General features: G+C 47.7%; 1 protein-coding gene across 4 annotated transcripts in view; it reads left to right on the forward strand.

Moving 5' to 3' along the window:
- Positions 1 to 20,395, forward strand: part of OXR1 (oxidation resistance 1) — a 262,839-nt gene that overhangs the window by 69,285 nt on the left and 173,159 nt on the right. For all 4 annotated transcript variants that reach the window (XM_068097143.2, XM_068097146.2, XM_068097145.2 and 1 more), the window contains one exon: positions 8,193 to 8,461. In XM_068097143.2, coding sequence (XP_067953244.1) covers positions 8,193 to 8,461 — 269 coding nt within the window. The remainder of the gene's footprint in view (positions 1 to 8,192; positions 8,462 to 20,395) is intronic.

Raw genomic sequence — 20,395 nt, forward strand, 5'->3', positions numbered from 1 at the left:
ATATATATATATATATATATATATATTATATATATATTATATATATATTATATATATATATACAGACTTGGCATTTAATGTGGAATATTTTTTTTTGTGGGGCTGAACTTACTTTTCAAGATGTCTTAGAACCAAAAGTTCATTGAAATTATGTTGAAATCATTCTAGAGTTTGTTAATGTGACCTTTAAAAGAAACAAAAACCACATTTGACATTTTGAAACAAATAAATTGATCCTTGAAAGTGATGTAAACTGATATCGAACTCAATTAATGGACAGTACTGTGTTAAACTTCTGTACGTTTTCCAGAAGTATCTCTTTATTTTGCACATTAGCCAAATTTTTTTTAAACAAAAGTTAAATTACGACTGGGATTACGGACAGTAAAATTACAGTTCAGTACTTCGTGTAACCCCCACGAGCATTCAGGAGAGCACGTACACATCGAGGCATGCTGTTCACGAGATTTGCCAAGGTTTGGACAGGAATCGCTTGCCATGCAGTGACAATAGTCTGCTGCAATTCATGCACAGAGGCAGGCTGCTAGTCCAAGTTGTCGATTTGACGCGTTAATTCTGCCCACAAGTTCTCTATTGGATGCATATCCGGGGACATGGCAGGCCACTCCATATGCTCTACACCACGGTCAGCAAGAAAGTGTTGGATCATGCGAGCACGATGAGGCCATTCATTGTCATCTTGGAAGACAAAGTTTCCTCGAAAGGCTGCACGAGCAAATGGAAGCAATGTTTCTTCCAGAATGGCCCTGTCTAGTGTTGGAGCGTATGTCACTATATTGGGGCCCGTGGGCATTTTGTGAACATTTTGTTTTCTTTGTTGGGATTTGTTATTTAGACCTAGCTGAATAATTTAAAATAGGGTGCCAATTTTTCAATGCATATTTTCGACCATTTTAATGCAAATTAAAGATTACGTCATAATACCTATTGTATAGGACCATATGCTCCTGTTATTGTTCTTGAACACTTCATAGTTTTAAACATTTTAATGTTTCCTTTTGGTAGTTGTTATTTAGAATACGTTTAGCCACTAAAAAATAGTAATTGAAAGCAAATTGCCTAATTTTAACCCTTTGTATGCAAATTGCATTTGATGTAATAAAACCCATTGGACAAGTTCATACATTAGCGTCAATTGTTCTTTGAGTATTTAAACGTTTCAATAATTTTTTGGGTTTAAAGAGTACATCTTGCTTCTGTCGAAGATAGAACAAATACTTTGATTATGCAAATTACGTTTGGGATAGGAATGTACATTTGAACAATCTACTAGTTTGTACCCATACCTGCGTTTATAAGTTAAATGTGGAGATCTCCATCGTTTCTCTCGTCTTCATCGCCAGTATTCCTCAATCGTTCGTTTCTGTTCTCACAGTTTTTTTCACAAGCGATGCAGGTATCTGTACATTTCAGATTGTTTCTTGCAAGAACAACTCAAGGTGATGCAGTTTCCTTTGCATCCGCATCTCACAAGCTCCAACACTGCCTTAGGCGCTGGCAAAAGTTTCGTTGGAACTGGGAGAAGTCTATCACCATCTAGGCACCATCCATGAGAGGTTGGGTCAGGAAGACTTGGACGTGGGTTACGACATTGTTTCCACACCAATGCAACATAGTTAGCTCTGTTAATCGTTTCTATTAGAGCGGCCTTTGTTGGGGGTAGTTTTTCATTAGTATACTGTCTCTTGCTGAAGAGATACCAGCGCATGTCTTTCACTGAAGAAATTGGTGTTCCAGGCACATAGAGTTGACATATGTAACGTTCGAGTAGGCTGATGTCATCTTCCTGGAGATTCTGCGCATTTCCGAGATTATCCAGTGCCTGTACTATACTATCATCGGCCTTCTGCAGTGCATTCCACCATGATATTTTGGATCTCCCGCAGAATGTTCCTGTTTGATCGCACCCACTAAGGGCATGGAATCCCGGAAGTGCTGAAGCCTGCCCTTCTCCTAGAGCATTGCATATTAGTCCTAGATTGATGACTCGTCGCTTACTACCTGTTCCAACAATCATAGTTGTGTCATCACATAAGTCTGGGTAGCACCATAAGGCTAGAACTAGCACGTCCGTGTCTGGACTTTGGATGCAAATCGACGTGGCACCTCTCTGGGTTGCATCAAGTGCATGGAGCAGCATCCGCGTATCTGCCTCCTCTTGAGTGCTTTGTAGGTTATCCACTGTGAGCTTATTGGACCTGCATTCATCTTTCAGGGTTGTAACATATATCATGTCAGATTGTTGATAACGCTTGAGGATGTGAGATGCCAAGTAATGAGCCAGGTTCTGTTTGCTGTCCTGATTGCTGAGAAACTGCTGCAGTGTGACCTTTTCAATAACAGCGTCGTCGGATATGTTGTAGGCAATACTTCTGCGGTTTCCTTGACGAGCCTTGCGTGTCCTTTCCTTGAGCGAATTTTCCACGTCATAGCGGTCAAACACAATATGAACCTCATCAACGTCATTGCTCTTATGTTCTAGGACATGCAAAAAATGTTCAGCAAGATCAAGGGCTGGTCTCACCCAAGTGGGCTTTCCCATAGATTGAACTATAGCCATGGCATCGATGATTGTAACTCGATTAGACGTGTGCTGCTCGTAGGCCTGGATGTCAGGTTGGTTTGGAGGTAGACCTTTCAAAATTGTCATAAGCTTGCTTTTGGCATTACATGATCGTAGGTTTCCGTCTAGTGTGAAGAGTGAGCGAGGAGACACGGCAAACTCAAATTCACCTATGCTCTGCCTCAGGTCAATTTCAGGTCGGGACAATATCACCACCAGGAAACGTGCAAAAAGTGCTTTGTCATCCTTCATGGCTGAGACACTGGTAGTTGTACTACTCTTCTTGGCCTTTCTAGCAACTGTCCACATCTGTAGGTTTACTTTCTTCATTGGGCTCCAAATATTGATCGTTCTGTCAACAAGCCGCTCTCTAACGAACTTCAGAAATAACTCTTGCCCGATGATATCTGCTCGCGTCAACGCTTCTTTGACTCGCGAATCTGGCATGATTGCTTTGGTGATGATGTTTACAAGCTCCTCTTATGCTACCAGGAAAGGGTTATTGACCTTCATTACCTCTCTTAGCTTCTCAATGTTGTGCTCATAGTGTTCTAAGGAAGCATCTGATAAGTCATGGTGGTGAGTTGAACTTTGTCCACTGACTCCAACCAGATTCCCAGCTTCATTGGCCAGACGAGTTAGCTCATGGGTGATTAAGAACCATCTTGCCATGGCAGATGGCTTCTAAGTTAGTCCTTTGAGCCCACCAAATACCTTCATGAGCCTGTTAACCTGTTCAATAGCATGGTCAGGGCCAATTGCACAAAACGGGATTTCGCTCTTGTAGACGCAAAAATTGCCAGCCATGAACTCTTCGTAGATGTCAGGATCACTTGTCTCAAGTTTTTCCATCTGCACCAAATAAAGTGGAACCATACAAGCATAATTCAGTCTGTCGTGTGCGAAGAAGTACTTGCACAGGGCTTTTAGTGATTCCAGATGCAACTTCCAGTTGGATTCACGAGTAGCGCGAATGAACATGAAAATCCAAGCCACAAATTTCATGTAATCTCTTGCAAACGTGAATGTAGGGCGACAAGATTCCATTTGAGTATCAAAACTGTCAAGCTTATCAACTAAGTCTTCAGCCACTATTGTATTCATAAGGTGCTTGTGGTGACCGTCAAGCTCATCGTATCGGTGTTCCTGGCAGCATGTATTTGCCAATGAAGCAGCATCATGAAGAATTGCATGACCAGTCCCTGGCTCATCCACTTCCGTTGTCAGAAAAACACTTAGATGCAAGTCACACAGTGCTGATAAGGTGATTCTGTGTGCCGTTAAAGCACGTTTCATGTGGCGGCCTTCAAGAATCTGGCGGGTGGTTGCTGATCCATACAAGTCCGCTTCCATCCATGCATCATCAATTCCACTATCCTCTATGAATGACCCAAGTGCACGCAGTGACGTCAATACAGTGTGCATCTCACCAATGCGAAAAACTAGATGATCCAGTGCTGGTGCCGAGTGCATTTGCAATTTCACAGCCTTCTCATAGAGTTGAAGATCAAAGGTAATAACCATCTTCTGGCCTTCTCCCATGACAATCGATGTGATCTTCTGCGCTTGTTTGAGTATTGTAAGCATTGTGCTCCATTCATGTGCAGGAGCAGCAAGCAGTGGCATTATAGCTACCCTTGTCAGTTGAAATGGTGGTGAACCTTTTGCTGAATTAAAAGCACTCCATGTAGGTAAGTGTTGCTTTCCTGTGCCCAATCGTACCAACGACTGTCCTATCGCCCATGCGAAATCATCTTTCTGTGAAGCTTCTGTTACATCAAGTGATGGATTTATATTTATAGGATCATACTTGGGACACGGAGGATGTGTATTAGCAGGAACGTGACAAGGCAACAACTCTGTAGTAAGGCCTGGACCAAGCGGAAGTGATCTGGCTGTGGGAGTCTCATTCACGTCAACTGTTACAGCACTGGTAGCTTCAGTAGTTCGTTGGTACACCACCATTGCTGTAGCATGCAGGGTGCCTTTTCCCTCTTGGGTATCTTCTGAAAAGTCTGAATTGTCAGCAGCAAAGAAGATGAATTAATTTCTAACAAGACTTGGTGGCACATATACATCATATTCAGCAGAACGGTTCAGAACAGCCTGTGCTAGTTGCGTTTCAATGCGCAATATACGGTCATAGTCTACAGACAAGCCGAGATGGTGAAGATAGTCAATTAATGTTTTGCTTCTAGTTTTTTGGTGAACAAAGATGCCAGTTCCAACTTGGACAGGGTACTCCCGCCGATGGTGAAATGAAGCTTCTTCTCCTGTTGATTCTGGCCGGTAGCGCACCTGTCTGTCAGATTTTGCTTCATACATAATATGTTGTGCTATCGTTGATGCTTTCTGATTTGCGTAATTTCTGCGCTTTTCAGTTGGGAGCTCAGTTGCCACGCCTCTCATAATCCATTGGAGAAATGTAAGAAGCCTTGTAGGAATGTTTGCACTTAAATCTGACCCTAGTGTGCCATCAAAAGACCAACGTGGGGTGTCAAGAATGTCCTTTCGCAGAACTTTGGCACAGTTGAAGATCATTTTCATGTCATCGTTGATATTGGATTCACAGAGAGCTGCTTCAATTGCGGCTATGTTAGCTGCACTGAAACAGAACCGATCTGGCTCATTTCGACGTGTAGCAGGGATAAAGTCAATGCCCTCAATATTTTCTGTGAGCAAACGTCGCGTGCTTTTACGACTAGGCGTAATCTCACAGTTATGTTCTTCTAAGATCGTCAGGTAAGCTGTATGCGCAGCATCCATCGACAGTATCTTACTCTTTTCAAGCAAATCTCGTATGATATCAAGATATTCCACCTTGGCAGCAACCTCTTTCTCATTTATCGACTGTTTCTTAGAGGCGGTACCAGGACTTGAACATCCAGAACCGCGAGCAACGTGACTTTGCCAGCCAATTCGATGATATTTCACATCTATGGAGAGTGCATCTTCAGAATGAATAGCACTACTTAGGTACACTTAGGCACACTTAGGTACAAGATCTTTTCCACAACTGACATGATAAGTTGCACCGTCACGTTTTAGCGTATCCTCAGTGGCATTTTCCAACCGTTTACTTGCTTCATGGAAGACAATTTCACCATATTTTGCTCGGTCTGTCACATAGTGAAGAATGTTCTTTAAAGTTCCTTTATCAGGTTCCTTCACAAGCCGCTCACTAGATATTTTCTGACATATTATACACATACTGTAGTCGTTTAAAAGTTCTATCCATGGTCGTTTCACAGGAGGACTCTCCATGGTTGAATCTCACAGTAGTAATGGTTTGCTTGGGCGTGCCTTTTATTTCTTAATTGTTCAATAGTCTTGAGATACCTGAAAGAAAGCATAAAGATTGACATCACATTTTAGGTTTTGCATTTGGGTCATAGACAGTTACAACATTAGAAACATGAGTTGTTTTTGTAGTGATCTAACAATAAAAAGGGCTATTCAGATTTGTTAATTGTTGTGACGAAAGACCAATTCACTTATAATTATATAATAGTAATAACAGTACAAAATAAAAATCTGAGGCAAGTTTGATACATTTTCACTCGTATTAGGAGCGAAATAACTGAATACATACCATTGTCAAATTTTGGGGGCATGCCAGGGCACAGTATTTTTTCAGGCACAGTACCCTTATAGACCTACAATAAGCAGAACAATCCACAAGTATCAGCTGTTCAAATGATGAACAAGAACCAGGAATTTGTATGACCAGAGCATGGTGGTGAGTTGAACCGCGCTCCTCCCATAGACTTATACGTGTGCAACGCGTACCCTTATTTACGTAGTTAATTATTCAACGCTATACGATTCGGATACTTGTTTACTTTCCGAGAAATGACGTCATAATTAATTTGCATAAAAACACAGTAAAACTCGCTGAAAAAAATTGGCGCCCTATTTCATTTGTTTTCTAACATCCTAAACTACAATTTCCAGCCAAGAAAATAAAATGTTCACGAAATGCCCACGGGAAAACAAATGCTCCAACACTATGTACTTGAACTGGTTCAGGTTTCCATTCAGAACAACCAGGTCAGTTTTGCCCCCTGCATGAAAAGCAGCCCAAACGGTCACCCCACCACCTCCAGCTTGGACTCTTGGCCAGAGAGGCCAGAGAGGAGTCGGTAGAAGACGGAAAGACCACCAAACTGCCTGCGGTGAGTGAGTGAAAGGCCCTTGGAGTTAGCTTCATCGCGGGAGTCAGTCCGTCAGTCCGTCACGCAAAGAACAGTTTTCCAGACTTTTTTTCTAAACGCTTAATGCTAATGATTTCAAACTTGGCACATGGTTTCCTCATGAAAATTGACATCAAGTTCGAACTTCATGACGTTTCGATCATTTTTGACAAAATTATGGCACTTTGAACTTTGGGAATTCTGATAATTCTGATGATCCTTTACTTAGTGCCATTTTAAGTTTTAATTTCCTTTGAAAAAGATTTCTCTGCAATAATAGGACCGATTGAGATCAAATTTTCACCATAGGAGGGACTCGGTCTATAGAATATTTTAATGGTAATTATGACATCACAGGTCACGTGGTTCGGCCGCCATATTGTTTTTCGTGCAAACACGAAAACCCCTTTTTCTCTAACGGCTAAACAGATCGAGGCCAAACTTTGCAGGCAGAATCGCATACCCATGACGAACAAAAAAGTCAGCGAGTATGACGTCATGCATCACATGGTTTCAGTTATGACGTTTTTAAGCATGAACCTTTAAAACCTAGCTCCTCCCTCATTTTTGATTCAATCGAGGGGCAACTTCACACATCTGTTCAGCATGTCAATCTACTAAAATGTCCTTTTGGAATTTGCGATAGGGCACGTGGTTTGGCAGATATCGTTAATTAAACGAAAATATTTTTAAAAAATTGATATCTCTTGAATCGCCAGTACCTCAGACCGTGAGTTGGTAATTATATAATTCACACAGTGCAATACGTGCATGCTGCTCCACGGAGCGACCTTGCGGGCTTATCAATGAGGTGAGGCGTGACACACGTGTCTCAGCATACCTCAGATCAAGTTTGAAAACCAGCATCAACCGTGCATAAATTTGCATATTCGATCATTTTTGACAAAGTTATGGCACTTTGAACTTTGGTAGGGGACATGTATTGCAGCGCAATACTCAGAATGCTTGTTTATATGGACCTCCGTCTTAGTTGTGTTGTGTATGAAAGACGAGAAGAGTCGTGAACTGCTAAATTAAGTGTCAGCTGCTACACTGCTACCCACAGTGTCAGAGGCTTTAGAAGCCTCTGTGGCAATGCATGGTCCTACCCCCTTTTTGGTAAAGGAATCAATCCATGGACGTATTTTGCTCCCTGCCCATCATCAGCATGCAGTGGACCCTCCCCTCTCCCCTCCATGAGTTAAGCTGGCAAGCTGTCCCATATAGGGTTATATCCAACAATGATGCCTAAACGGTTCAGTTCAGAGCCATGGACTCCTGTGCCACGAGTACTTGCTAAAATGGTCTTGACCAACAAGGGTGCTTGCCAAACGTCCACCCTGTTTGGACATCTATTTTGAAATTCACGAGTTTCTGAGTTGTAGCCATGACTAAATGCTAATTTTCTTATGCAGACTGAAGAAGAAATCTCAGTCAATGGAGGCTCAGGGATTTGGCATTTTGATCCCGCGGAAGCTTTCGGAGGGGGATATCAATGCAATATCCACCAAGCCGACCACAGTCCTTCAAGATTCCCTGCTGCTCCAGGAAAAGCCTGACCAGAATGTGTCTGGTATGGAACTGCATTCTACCAGGCACCCAAACGACGAGGGAGCCAATGTGGCGGCAGCGAGCAGCAAGTGTTGTGCACGCCGCGCAGATCTACGGCGCTCTTACACGCTCGGTGAGTGGTATGAAACATATGCTGTTACTGCCATATACATATATGTATATATATATATATATATATCATAACGTGATGAAATGTACCACAGTCGGACTCCGGCATTCACAGGGGATACGTTCCAGGAAAATGCAGAGGATGTCGAATCGGTGAATGTGGGGGCATTGTTTGAATGGGAGTGGTGGGGGGAGGGAGGGGGGATTTATTAACTACATGGTCTCGGCTCGTGGAAGATTTATGACACAAGCCAAATCAGGACACCACATAACAAAAGGAACAGCAGGAGAAAGAGGAAACGCCAACAGAAGGGTGGATGGAGAAAATGGACAGACAGACAGACAGAAAAACAAGGGATGCAGGTAACTGAGGGCTAAAGGAGAATGCAAAGGGTGGACAAGATGGATACATAAGAAATGTTTTGGGGAGGGGTGAGGGTGGTTTAACAGGTATAGAAAATATCATTATTTTGGATGGGGATGACTTGAAATGATGGAGAACAGCTGTCTTGAAGACTTGCAAGGAAGAATGAGATTGAAGAGAGTATGGAAGGTGGTTCCACAGGTGGGAAAAGAGAGGAATAAATGAGTGGAGGTGAGCAGTGGTTCTGGATTTAGGCAGTTTCACTAGGAGGGGTTGCTGGTGGACCGAGTGCATCCTGCAGATACATGAGGAGGACAAAGCACAGAGGAAAGAGGGTGTAAGTCTTGACAAGACGCCACCAGGTTTTATAGGAGGGAGACAACTTTGAAAGCTCATTCTTGAGATTGGACAGATGTTATTTTCTGGCTCTCCAGAGAGTAGACACACGTTTTGCGAGCTTTGTGGAATGATCTGAGGTTGTCTTCAGTTGGATTTGCCTTCCAGGAGGAGAATGCAAGTTGTTTATAAAGCAACTGCCTCACCACAGGATAAAGAGTACCAAGAGCAGGTGCATGTGTATTGTGTAAGTTAATTGAAAAGATTGGATGAATCTGTCCATGAGAGAGCAGGCATGTTGGAAGAATTCCCAGGCTGAATTTATATCGGCAGCAGTGGATATAGGGGACCAGTCCTAATGTGTTAAAAATATATGAAAGAAATATATATGTATATTTAAAACTGACTATGCGAAGTGCAAATGTAGAAGCAGGTCACATGTTATGAACCGCGAATACGTGGGGTCCGAAAATGTTGGGACCGCAAATATTGAGGTCTGACTGTATTTATTTTAACCTGCAGTAGGCCCAAAATAACACTTCTCCCACTCCCCAAAATGTAAATTAAATAAATAATATAAATTCATTATTTCACCTTCGATGGTTTGACCTGCAGTTACTTTTTGGCCATAATTGTGCTTCACAAACTGGCCATAAGTGTCAATTATTTTTTCTGCAACGGCTTCATGGCAATTACTGTTTATTACAGATAAATTCGTTTCCATGACTTCCTTGTGAAAGGCTTTCTGCTGTGTGGGCTACACACATAATGACGACAATCTGATTTTATTTCCATAATTTTGTACGACATTCTTTACCTTCAGTGCAAACTAAATCTGGTCGTGACTTGTCCCAATAGCATGAAAAACATTTTTTATTTATATAATTGAAGCTCCTTTACAAACTTTTTTTCTGACATCTCCTTGTGTTCCTTATGTTTGGCCGAAATAAAAGGCATCACAGTTTTGGCTCCTCTCAACTGTTCCTGCAAGTACTTAACCCAATTATTCCCACCACCTTGTGGGGTCGGTCCAAGGGGAGGTTTTGTTCCAGGTCTTTTACGAATCAGTTGGTCAGGTCTGAAAATCAACTGGAGGTCGCAGGATTTAGTTATTTGTTCAAGGTGCTGGTGATAATTTGCTTACTCTTCTCAAATTTAAATTTGATTTTGAAATTTCCCCCCCCAAAAAAATATTTCAAATTTGTTTGCCCGATTTTATTTATTTATTTATTTATTTATTTATTTATGTATTTATTTATTTTTCCAGAAAAGTGTCCACAATGTCTTACATTTATATTCAGCTCCACACATTCCACTTGTCATTACCTCTGCCACCGAATGTGGACGGAGGTTATGTTTTTACCTCTGTCTTTCTGTTTGTCTGTGAGCAGGATATCTTGACATGGGCTAGGACTTTCACATTGGTCATCTTTTGCCACCAGCGAATATATGCATGATGTGGTGTAAGCATCTCTGGTGGAACATCTCCAGCTGGTGTAGGTGTTTATTTAGGGTAGCCCAGGTCTCGCTACCATATAGCAGTATTGCCAAGATGGCATCGCCAAGTATTGCCAAGATAGTCAGCTTGGTGTTGAGGGATAGACCTGATTGACACCACACTTGACTTTGGAGTGAGTAAAACGTGGATGTTGCACTGGCTCTTGATTTCACCATCCAGGTTTCCATCACTGGTGATCATGCTTCCCAAGTACTCAAACTTGTCCGTTTTTTTATGGGGTGACTCCAAGAACATTGGGCATCACTCCAGCTGATTGTGATGGTTGGTGTAGTATTTATGATATTTCTTTTCTAATTGCCAGTCCCAACCTTGTGCAGGCATCATGCAGGGCATCAATAATTTTCTGTAGTTCCCCCACGTTTTTACAGGCGAATGCGGCATCATCTGCATAAAGGAGTTATTTGATGATATCTAGCAGGGACTTGCTACTCCTTAGCCTGCGCAAGATAAACAGCTTGCCATCCAGCTTGGAGCGAATACCAAACCCGTAGTCTGCCAAACCCTCAAGTGCCATTCCAATCACGTAATTGAATACCATGGTGAGGAATGCGAGAGCTAGAATGCAGCCTTGGTGTAAACCTGTCATGATGTCAAACTTTGAAGTTGTTTCCCTTTTGATAAATACCTTTGCTTGCATACCTACATGGAAGCTGTGGATCAAGTTGATAAATTTTGATGGAACACCACTCTTTTCCACCAATCTCCATTCAAGATCCCGGTCTACTGAATCGAAGGCCTTAACGAGTCAATGAAAACAAAGTGCAAGTCCTGCCTCTGCTCCCCACATGTTTCTAGCTGTTGTCTCAAATCAAACATCATATCTAATGTAGACAGAACCAAGTATAATCCGCTTTGGGTCTCTGGGAGGACTTTTTCTATTAGGGGCTTCAGGCGATTGAGCACCACTCTGGCAAAAACGTTTCCAGCAACCGAGAGCAGGGTAATACCTCTGTAGTTTCCACATGCAAAAGGACACTTCTTTTTATACAAGGCAATGATCCTGCCATCTTTCCATTCCTGAGGAATACATTTACTTTGCCATATACTTACTGCTGGTGCTTTCCCATTGGCCATCATCTGCTTGCTTTATGGCTTTGACGACCTCATCCACATCTGGATCCACTTCCAGTTCATAGAGGATGAGCCTCTGTGAAAACCAAATGATAACTGACCTGTCAACATCTCTGTGATGATTAAGCAGTGTCTTAAAATGTTCTTCCCTGTTGTTGAGAATGTTTTCTCATTGGGTCAGGCGGTCACCAGTGGTAGAGTTTATGGGTTGGAGCCCAAGAGATTTCCTTTTTGATTGGAACTCATCTGATAATTTCCTTTTTGATTGGAACTCATCTGATCATTTCCTTTTTGATTGGAACTCATCTGATCATTTTTCCTTGTTAAAGTGGACATCTCTCTGGTCGTTCTCAGAGAGCCTCCTCAGCACCGACGAGTCTGGCATTTCACTCAGGCCAACTGGCATGGTCTTCAAGCAGCCATCAAACATCCAGACTGGTCTCCCATCTCTACTGTCTCTGACATCAACTCATCCTGGGAATTCTTCCAAAGTAAACTGCTCTCTATCATGCACAGATTTATCTCATCTCGTCTTCAGTTGTCATACCCTTCCTCCCGTCCATGGTACACTGAATCTTGTGGTGAGGCAGTTGCTCTGAAACAACTTGCCTTCACCTCATGGAAGGCAAATCTAACGGAAGGCAATCTCCATTCCTTCCGCAAGTGTGTGTCTACCCTCAGGAGAGCCAGGAAACAATATCTCTCTACTTTGAAAACTGAACTCTCCAACCGGTCTTCCTCCTCCAAATCCTGGTGGCATGTGGTCAAATCTGTTTCTGGTGTTTGTTCCCCCTCCATCCCCCCTTACCTCAAATGGCTACACAGCTGAACCCGCACATGAAAAAGCTGAATGCCTAAACTCTGTGTTTGCTTCAAAACGTTGTGTCCCAAACCCGTCTCTCTCTGTGCCCACCTTACCCAGTCGAACCCAGCTACTCCTCGACTCTGTCCTTTTCCTCTGACAAGGTGGAGAGGTTTCTGTCAAAACTCGACTCCGAATCTGCAAATGGACCAGAAGGCATCAGCCCACAGGTCCTAAAATCCTGCTCTACCGCCCTATCTCACCCTCTCTCTATTCTCTTCACCCTCTCTTTTGCTCAAGGTCATCTGCCATCTGCTTGGAAATCGGCCAACATTAACGCTTTACACAAAAAGGTGCAAAAACAGATCCTTGCAACTACAGACCAATCGGCATGCTCCCAAGAATCTGCAAAGTCATGGAATCCATCATCGCTTCTGATATTAAATCCTTCCTCTTAAATGGCTTGATCTCAGATCATCAATTTGGATTCAGACCAGGTCACTCTACTCTGGACATGCTGCTTCTGCTGTCTCAATAATGGATGAAAGGTATCAATGGTAAACAGGAAATCAGAGCTGTCTCCCTTGACACATCTCATGCCTTCGATACGGTCTGGCACCCCACCCTGCTCACCAAACTCTCCTCTTATGGTATCCATGGAAATCTCCACGAATGGCTTGCGGATTTCCTCTCCGGTCGCAGTTGACGTGTGGCCCTGAATGGAATTCTCACATCTCCCCTTCCTGTTCTGGCAGGAGTTCCTCAAGGCAGTGTTGTGGGCCATTTGTGTTATAACACCCTTTTTGAAGATGATTAACGAGGTACTCATAAGAAAGAAAAAAACGATGTGGTGGCTTACCAATATGGTGGCCCGCCATCTTGGTCAGCCCACTGCACTTCGCTGTGTTCTTAAGCCGCCATTTTATTTTGGCCTACTCATACATGCCTTGCCTTGGAAACACGATCGATTAATCATTACATAATTGAAGCATATCAAAATCTGGATTCGGATAAGAAGATTGGATGCTGTAGACTAAATGATGTCCAAATCTGGAGTGAAATCTGACAAAATTGATCAAAACTAGCGATTGGTGAACACTATTCAGGCTGCTTTTGCAAGCCATGGTGTTACAGTAGACAGAGCTCCCTTTGTGTTTTTAGTGACATGGCCGAAGAAGTTTGAGTGTGTTGTAACACCCTTTTTTGAATTTGTCTGCTCTGGCTTTTCCACATGATTTGCTGCTTGAAATCCATCTGCTCTGTCTGGACAAAATCACAGACTGGTCAAACAAGTGGAACATGTCTTTCAATCCTGACAAATCTCACACTCTTACTATGTCTCTCCGAAAAGATCGACTGGACAACCCTCCCATCTACTTTCTCAACAATCCTCTCCAATAAGTTCTGTCGCTCAAGCTTTTGGGTCTCACTATCTGCCATGATCTTTCTTGGGAAAACCACATTTCCAAGCTGGCCTGCAAAGCCAGTTGCTGACTGGGCATCCTCTGTCGTGCGAAGTCCTTCCTAGGCACACCTGAGCTCCTCACCACATACAAGGCTTTCATCCGCAGCTCAATGGAATACTGTTCTCCCCTATGGGCTGGTGCTCCTGCCTCACACCTAGCTCGGCTTCACGCTGTTGAAACCAAAGATTTCAGAATCATTGGAATCTCCCGCGATGAAGCTATCTCTGAGGGCCTTTCACTCACTCACCGCAGGCAGGTAGGTGGTCTTTCTGTCTTCTACCGACTCCTCTCCGGCCTTGCTCCCCCAGCTCTCTCTGTGCTCTGTCCCCCAAATATTCCTACAGGTCGCACAAGATCTGCCAGCAAGCCTCTGATGGTTAAACTGCCAAAATCTCGGCTCTCTGCTCACCTTCACTCCTTCATTCCTCTTTTCTCCCGCCTCTGGAACAAACTCCCACACTCCCTTCAATCCCACTCCTCCCTCCAGGTCTTTAAAACAGCTGTTCACCACCATCTCTTATCTTCCCCCATCCAAAACCTTGATCTTTTCTACCCCCACTAATTCACCCCAGATCCACCTTGTTTGTAATTCCAACTTCTTTCCTGGTAGTCCTGGCAGTGTCCATATGTTTTATGCCTCTCCCACCCCCTTTCCCATGCCTCCCCCCAAAGCCCTCTCCCTCCCACAGATCTCTCGATGTCTCCATGTCTCTCGGTTCCTGCTCTCAAATGTTGTGTTTGTGTCCGTCCCTCTCTCTCCCCATCTTGTCTACCGCTGCCGATGCTTTTTGTTTTATGTGTCGGTTTGTCGGTTTGTCTTTCTGTGTGATAAATGTTCGCTCCTTCACGAGCCTCGATCTTGTATACAAAAAAAAAAACAAAAAAAATATATATATATATATATATATAAATCTGTTTTTAAAATTCCTCGGCCATTTCAAGCAGAAGCAATCAGCTTGATATCGCTTGCCAAGGCAGCCGTTCCTTATCACCCATTTCGTTGGAGTGCTTGCTGGAGTGCTTAAGCCGCTTGGCAAGGGCTCCACAAATGAAGTGAGAAATACCTCTGTGTATTTAATTAATTAGTCACAAGGCCAGGGAAGTTTAATGTGTGTTATAACGCCCTTTTTGAATGATTAACGAGGTGAACCACCACTTGGTGAACACTATTCAGGCTGCTTTTGCAAGCCATGGTGTTACAGTAGACAGAGCCGCCTTTTTGTTTTCACGTACCCATTTTTTCATCGACCAACAATTTTGTGCGATATAGTCACTCTCCCTCTCCCCCCGTTTCCTCGCTCCACCCTCCTTCCCTTCTCTCTCTCCTCCCTGCTCCTCCCCCTCCCCGCTCCCACACCCCTCCTCACCTCTCCCTCCTCTCTCCCCATTTCCCCTCCACCCTCCCTTCTTCTCTCTCTCCCCTCCACCCTCCCTCCTCACTCTCCCCCTCCCATTCCACTCCCTCGCCTTCCCCCTCCCTCTCCTTCCCTCTCCACCCCCCTCCCTCTTCTTCCCCCTCCCTCTTCTTCCCCCTCCCTCTTCTTCCCCCTCCCTCTCCTTCCCTCTCTCTCCTCCCCTCCACCCTCCCCCTTCCACCTCTCTTCCACCCGTTCCCTCCCTTCTCTCCTCCCCCCTTCATTCATATTCCTGTCAGGAAGCGACTCATTGTTACCTGTGTTACGGATTCGTCACTTCCGTTGTTGTGGTTTTCCTCCACTTGAAATATTTCTGATTCTATGTACTAATATTGTCTTCAAAAGGTTTATTGTTCATGAACTGTTTGCAAAGGATAAAAGCGTTAATGTTAAAAAGAGACAGGAAGCCGGATCTGGAGACGGAAGAAGAAGAAGAAGAGGAGGAGAAAAACGGAGGCGGGGCGAGTGAAGTCGGACAAGAAAGCCGAGTTGCTCCGGGTTCTGAAGCGAACGTTGGCGAGCCAGAGTCACGAGCGAACTTTCGGGTTTCCGGGAGAGGAATTCCTACGACGGAGTTGTCGTCGCTGTGACCGGTCAACCTGCATGTCAGGTTTTGCGATTGATTCAGGAGAGAATCATCGCTGTGCCGTGCGCCACGAGACCGGGTCGTCGGCCATTTTGACTCGCGCAGGATTTGTGCTTCGCTCGCGGTTTCGTTTCTTTTCGAATTCTCACCGCATTCAGACGTCGATCTGGGGCGTGTGTGAGACGCGGATTTTTGAAGGCTAATTCGTCCATACCCGAGGGTGTGATCTCTCGGTCGCCTGTAGGGCGCCTTTGGATTTCCCAGTCGCCTTGAGGGCGCCTGTGTACAGCTTCGGCTGTGTGACTGCCCTAGCCATCCGCGCGGGATTCTGGTCGTTTGGACATCGTTCTAGCGAACGCTGGAGCGAATCAACTTCGTCTTGGAGCCGGGAATAAGAGACATTGGGGAATGTTGTTGTTACACTCACTTGGAGCACAGTGAGTTATATATTGCAAAACTGATGGTACCATCATAGGACATATTCATTGTACTTTTGAATACTATTGTTGTTGTACCGTTATTCTTGTGTGATCTCAATACAATATTTGCTTGTGAGTAACAATTGGGGTGGCTTCTCCATTGATCTTTGACACACAGAATAACACATTTTTCTGCCGTGACTCCTCTCGGGGCTCGGAGGTACACCGTGACCAGGGGCCGGGGAGGAGCACGTAACACCTGGCAACGCCAGGTACTTTTGCTAATATAAATATGCATACACACCTTGGTGGTACTTTCCACCTTCAACTTCTTAATGATTGTCTTGACTGTGCTCCAATATTTTCACACCCATCCCCTGATTTCATACCCAGCCTTTCCACAACTTATCGAGGAGGTCTTTTGAAAACTCATTTGTGCTCATGGTTGAGTTTTTGCTGTGAAATGCACTTCCCAGCAGAGAAAACCTACAGGAACAGCAGATTTTATTCTGAAGTAATCAGAATCACTGCAGAATAACAGGTGGAGGCCATTTAACTTGGTGTGTGATTTTGAAGGTGATTGGTTACACCTGAGTTAATTTACAATTGCTGTTATAAGGGGGGTGAACACTTATCCAATCAAGATATTTTAGCACGCGGTGCTACGCGCGTGACTTGCTACCAAGGAGGAAGCGGACAACGCGGTAAGTTTATAGTTCTTTATTCCAAAGAGGTCACTGTAGCACTCGCGCGCTCCGGGCTGCGCGCCCGGTGTATATCTTGAGGCCACGCCTAGCCCTTGGTGCGCGGAATGATGTCACCACGCCAGTGGGCTTTCGTGTCCGCCACACGCGACCCCCAGAATTCCCGCGCACCTGGAGGGCCAGTTTGCGGGGCAAACGGATGACCCGGCCGAAGCGCCCTCTGGCGACCGGCGGCGTCCGGGGTGCCGGGATGCCAGGTGGGATGCCCCCGGCTGTACCCGGGATGGGTGCCGGACCGGGGGGCGGCGTGCCTGCGGTGCTGGGTGGTGCCGGGGGTCCGCCCGCAGGGGGGAGGCCCCGACGCGGGGGCCGAGCCACCGGCGGTGGGTGGTCCACGTCGAGGTGGGCCGGCTTGAGGCGGTCTATGGAGACCCGGTCAGGAGTGCCGCCGATGTCCAGGGTGAAATGTTTCACCCCGGTCTCCAGCACGCGGAAAGGCCCGTCGTACGGGGGCTGCAGTGGTGTCCAGTGGGCGTCGTGCCGCACGAAGACGTACTCCGCGGTGCGAAGCTCCGGGGTGACGTGTGTAGGAGGGTGCCCGTGGTGCGCCGTCGGCACCGGGGCGAACCTCCGGGCAGTCTCCTGCAGCGCAGAACGCTCCTGCGCCACAGACCAAGGTGCCGCGGGGTCGGGGAGGAACTCGCCCGGCACCCGCAGCGGTTGTCCAAAGACCAACTCCGCCGCGGATGCGCGCAGGTCCTCCTTGGGCGCTGTCTGGAGGCCCAGCAGGACCCAGGGGAGCCTGTCGACCCAGCCGCCGTCGCGGAGGGTGGCCCGGAGCGCGGCCTTCAACGAGCGGTGGAATCGCTCGCACAGGCCGTTGGCCTGGTGGTGGTAGGCCGTGGTTCGGTGCAGCTGGACCCCGAGCCCCCGTGCGACCGCGGCCCAGAGCTCCGAGGTGAACTGGGGGCCGCGGTCGGACGAGATGTCCGAGGGGGCACCGAACCGGGCGACCCAGGTGGCGATGAACGCCTGCTCGACGTCTGCCGCCGTCGTCGCCGCCAAAGGCACAGCCTCCAGCCACCGGGTGGTGCGGTCCACCATGGTGAGGACATGGGTGCAACCCCACGAGGGGGGCAGAGGTCCCACCAGGTCCACGTGAACGTGGTCGAACCGACGTTTCGGCACCGTAAACGGGGCCAAGGGGGCCTGGGTGTGTCAGTGCACCTTTGCGCGCTGGCACGCGAGGCACGCCCTGGTCCAGCCGCGGACGGCCTTCCGGAGGCCATGCCAGACAAACTTGTCGGCGACCAACCGCTGGGAGGCCCTCGTGCCCGGGTGGGACAGGCCGTGGATGGCGTCAAAAACCTGGCGCTGCCAGCCTGCGGGCACGATGGGGCCAGGCCGCCCGAGGGAGACGTCGCAAACGAGGGCCGTGCCCGCGCCGTAGAAGGGCACCTCGGTGACGCGGAGGCCCGTGACGGCGGTCCGCAGGGCCTGGACCCCGGGGTCGACGGCCTGGTCCGCTGCCATCCGGGCATAGTCGATGCCAAGGTGGACTGCGTGGGCGACGGCCCGGGAAAAGCAATCGGCCACCGGGTTGTCCTTTCCCGCGACGTGCCGGATGTCCGTCGTGTACTCGGACACGGCCGCGAGGTGACGCTGTTGCCGGGCCGACCACGGCTCGGCGACCTTGCCCATCACGAAAACCAGCGGCTTGTGGTCGACGAAGGCCGTGAACGCACGGCCCTCGAGCAGATGGCGGAAGTGCCTGACCGCTAGGTGAAGCCCAAGCAACTCGCGGTCGAAGGTGCTGTAACGGCGTTCGGGCGGGCGATGCTGCCGGCTGAAGAACGCCAGCGGTTGCCAAACTCCATGCACCCATTGCTCGTACACCGCGCCCACCGCGTAGTCCGAGGCGTCGGAGGTGAGGGCGATCGGTGCATCGAGCGCCGGGTGCGCGAGCATGGTGGCGTTGGCCAAGGCGAGCTTCGCGCCCGAGAACGCCGCGTCCATCTGCTCGGTCCAGGTAACGTCACCTTTGCCCGGCTTCCCTCGAAGGGCCTCGTGTAAGGGGCGCAGGAGCTGGGCGATGCGGGGCAGGAACCGATGGTAAAAGTTTACCATGCCCAGGAACTCCTGGAGCCCCTTGATCGTGCGGGGGCACGGAAACCCCTTCACCGCCTCCACCTTGGCCGGTAGGGGGACGGCCCCGTGCCTGGTGACGCGGTGCCCCAAAAAGTCGATTTCAGCGACACCGAACCGGCACTTGGCGGGGTTCACGATCAGGCCATGCTGGCCCAGACGTTCGAAGAGCGTGCGGAGATGGTGAAGGTGCTCTTCGCGGGACGCGCTGGCGACGAGGATGTCGTCCAGGTAGACGTACAAAAAATCCAAGCCGCGCAAGACGCTGTCCATGAGGCGCTGGTACGCCTGAGCCGCATTTTTCAAACCGAAGGGCATCCAAAGAAATTTGAAAAGCCCGAATGGCGTGATTACAGCCGTCTTCGGGATGTCCTCCGGCCTGACAGGGACCTGATGGTAGCCGCGTACGAGGTACACCTTTGAAAAGAAGGACATATTCGCCAAGCGGGCGGAAAAGTCCTGGATGTGGGGGATGGGGTAGCGGTCGGGGGTGGTGGCGTCGTTGAGGTGCCGGTAGTCCCCGCACGGTCGCCATCCCCCGCCGGGCTTGGGCACGATGTGGAGCGGGGACGCCCACGCGCTCTCGGAGCGCCGCACGATGCCGAGCCGCTCCAGCGTAGCGAACTCCGCTTTAGCTACGGCGAGCTTCGTCGGCTCGAGGCGTCGTGCCCGGGCATAAACCGGTGGCCCGGCGGTGGGGATGTGGTGTTCCACCCCGTGCTTGACGGTCCCCGCCGAGAAGGTCGGCCGCGTGAGGGCCGGAAAACCTGCGAGGAGGCGGGCGAATTCGTCCGCTGCCGGGAGCGTACAGATGAACCTGGCCGGAACGGAACCGCTCAGCAAGCCGCTCGGCGAGCCGCTCGATGAGCCGCTCTGTGAGCTGCTCAACGAGCTGGACAGCGCACACGCGCGCGAGCTGAACATCTCAGCCTGGACAAGCCCTCTGCGCTTTACATCCACCAGTAATCCATTAGCACATAAGAAGTCCGCGCCGAGCAGTGCCATGGGCACGTCGGTCAAAACGAACGACCAACGGAAAACCTGACCTCCGAACCGCAGGGAGAGACAGCGTTTTCCGTACGTGCGTATAGACGTACCATTGGCCGCAAGC

The sequence above is a fragment of the Myxine glutinosa genome, chromosome 11 (assembly GCF_964187855.1).
Source record: "Myxine glutinosa chromosome 11, kmMyxGlut1.1, whole genome shotgun sequence".
NCBI lineage: Eukaryota > Metazoa > Chordata > Myxini > Myxiniformes > Myxinidae > Myxine > Myxine glutinosa.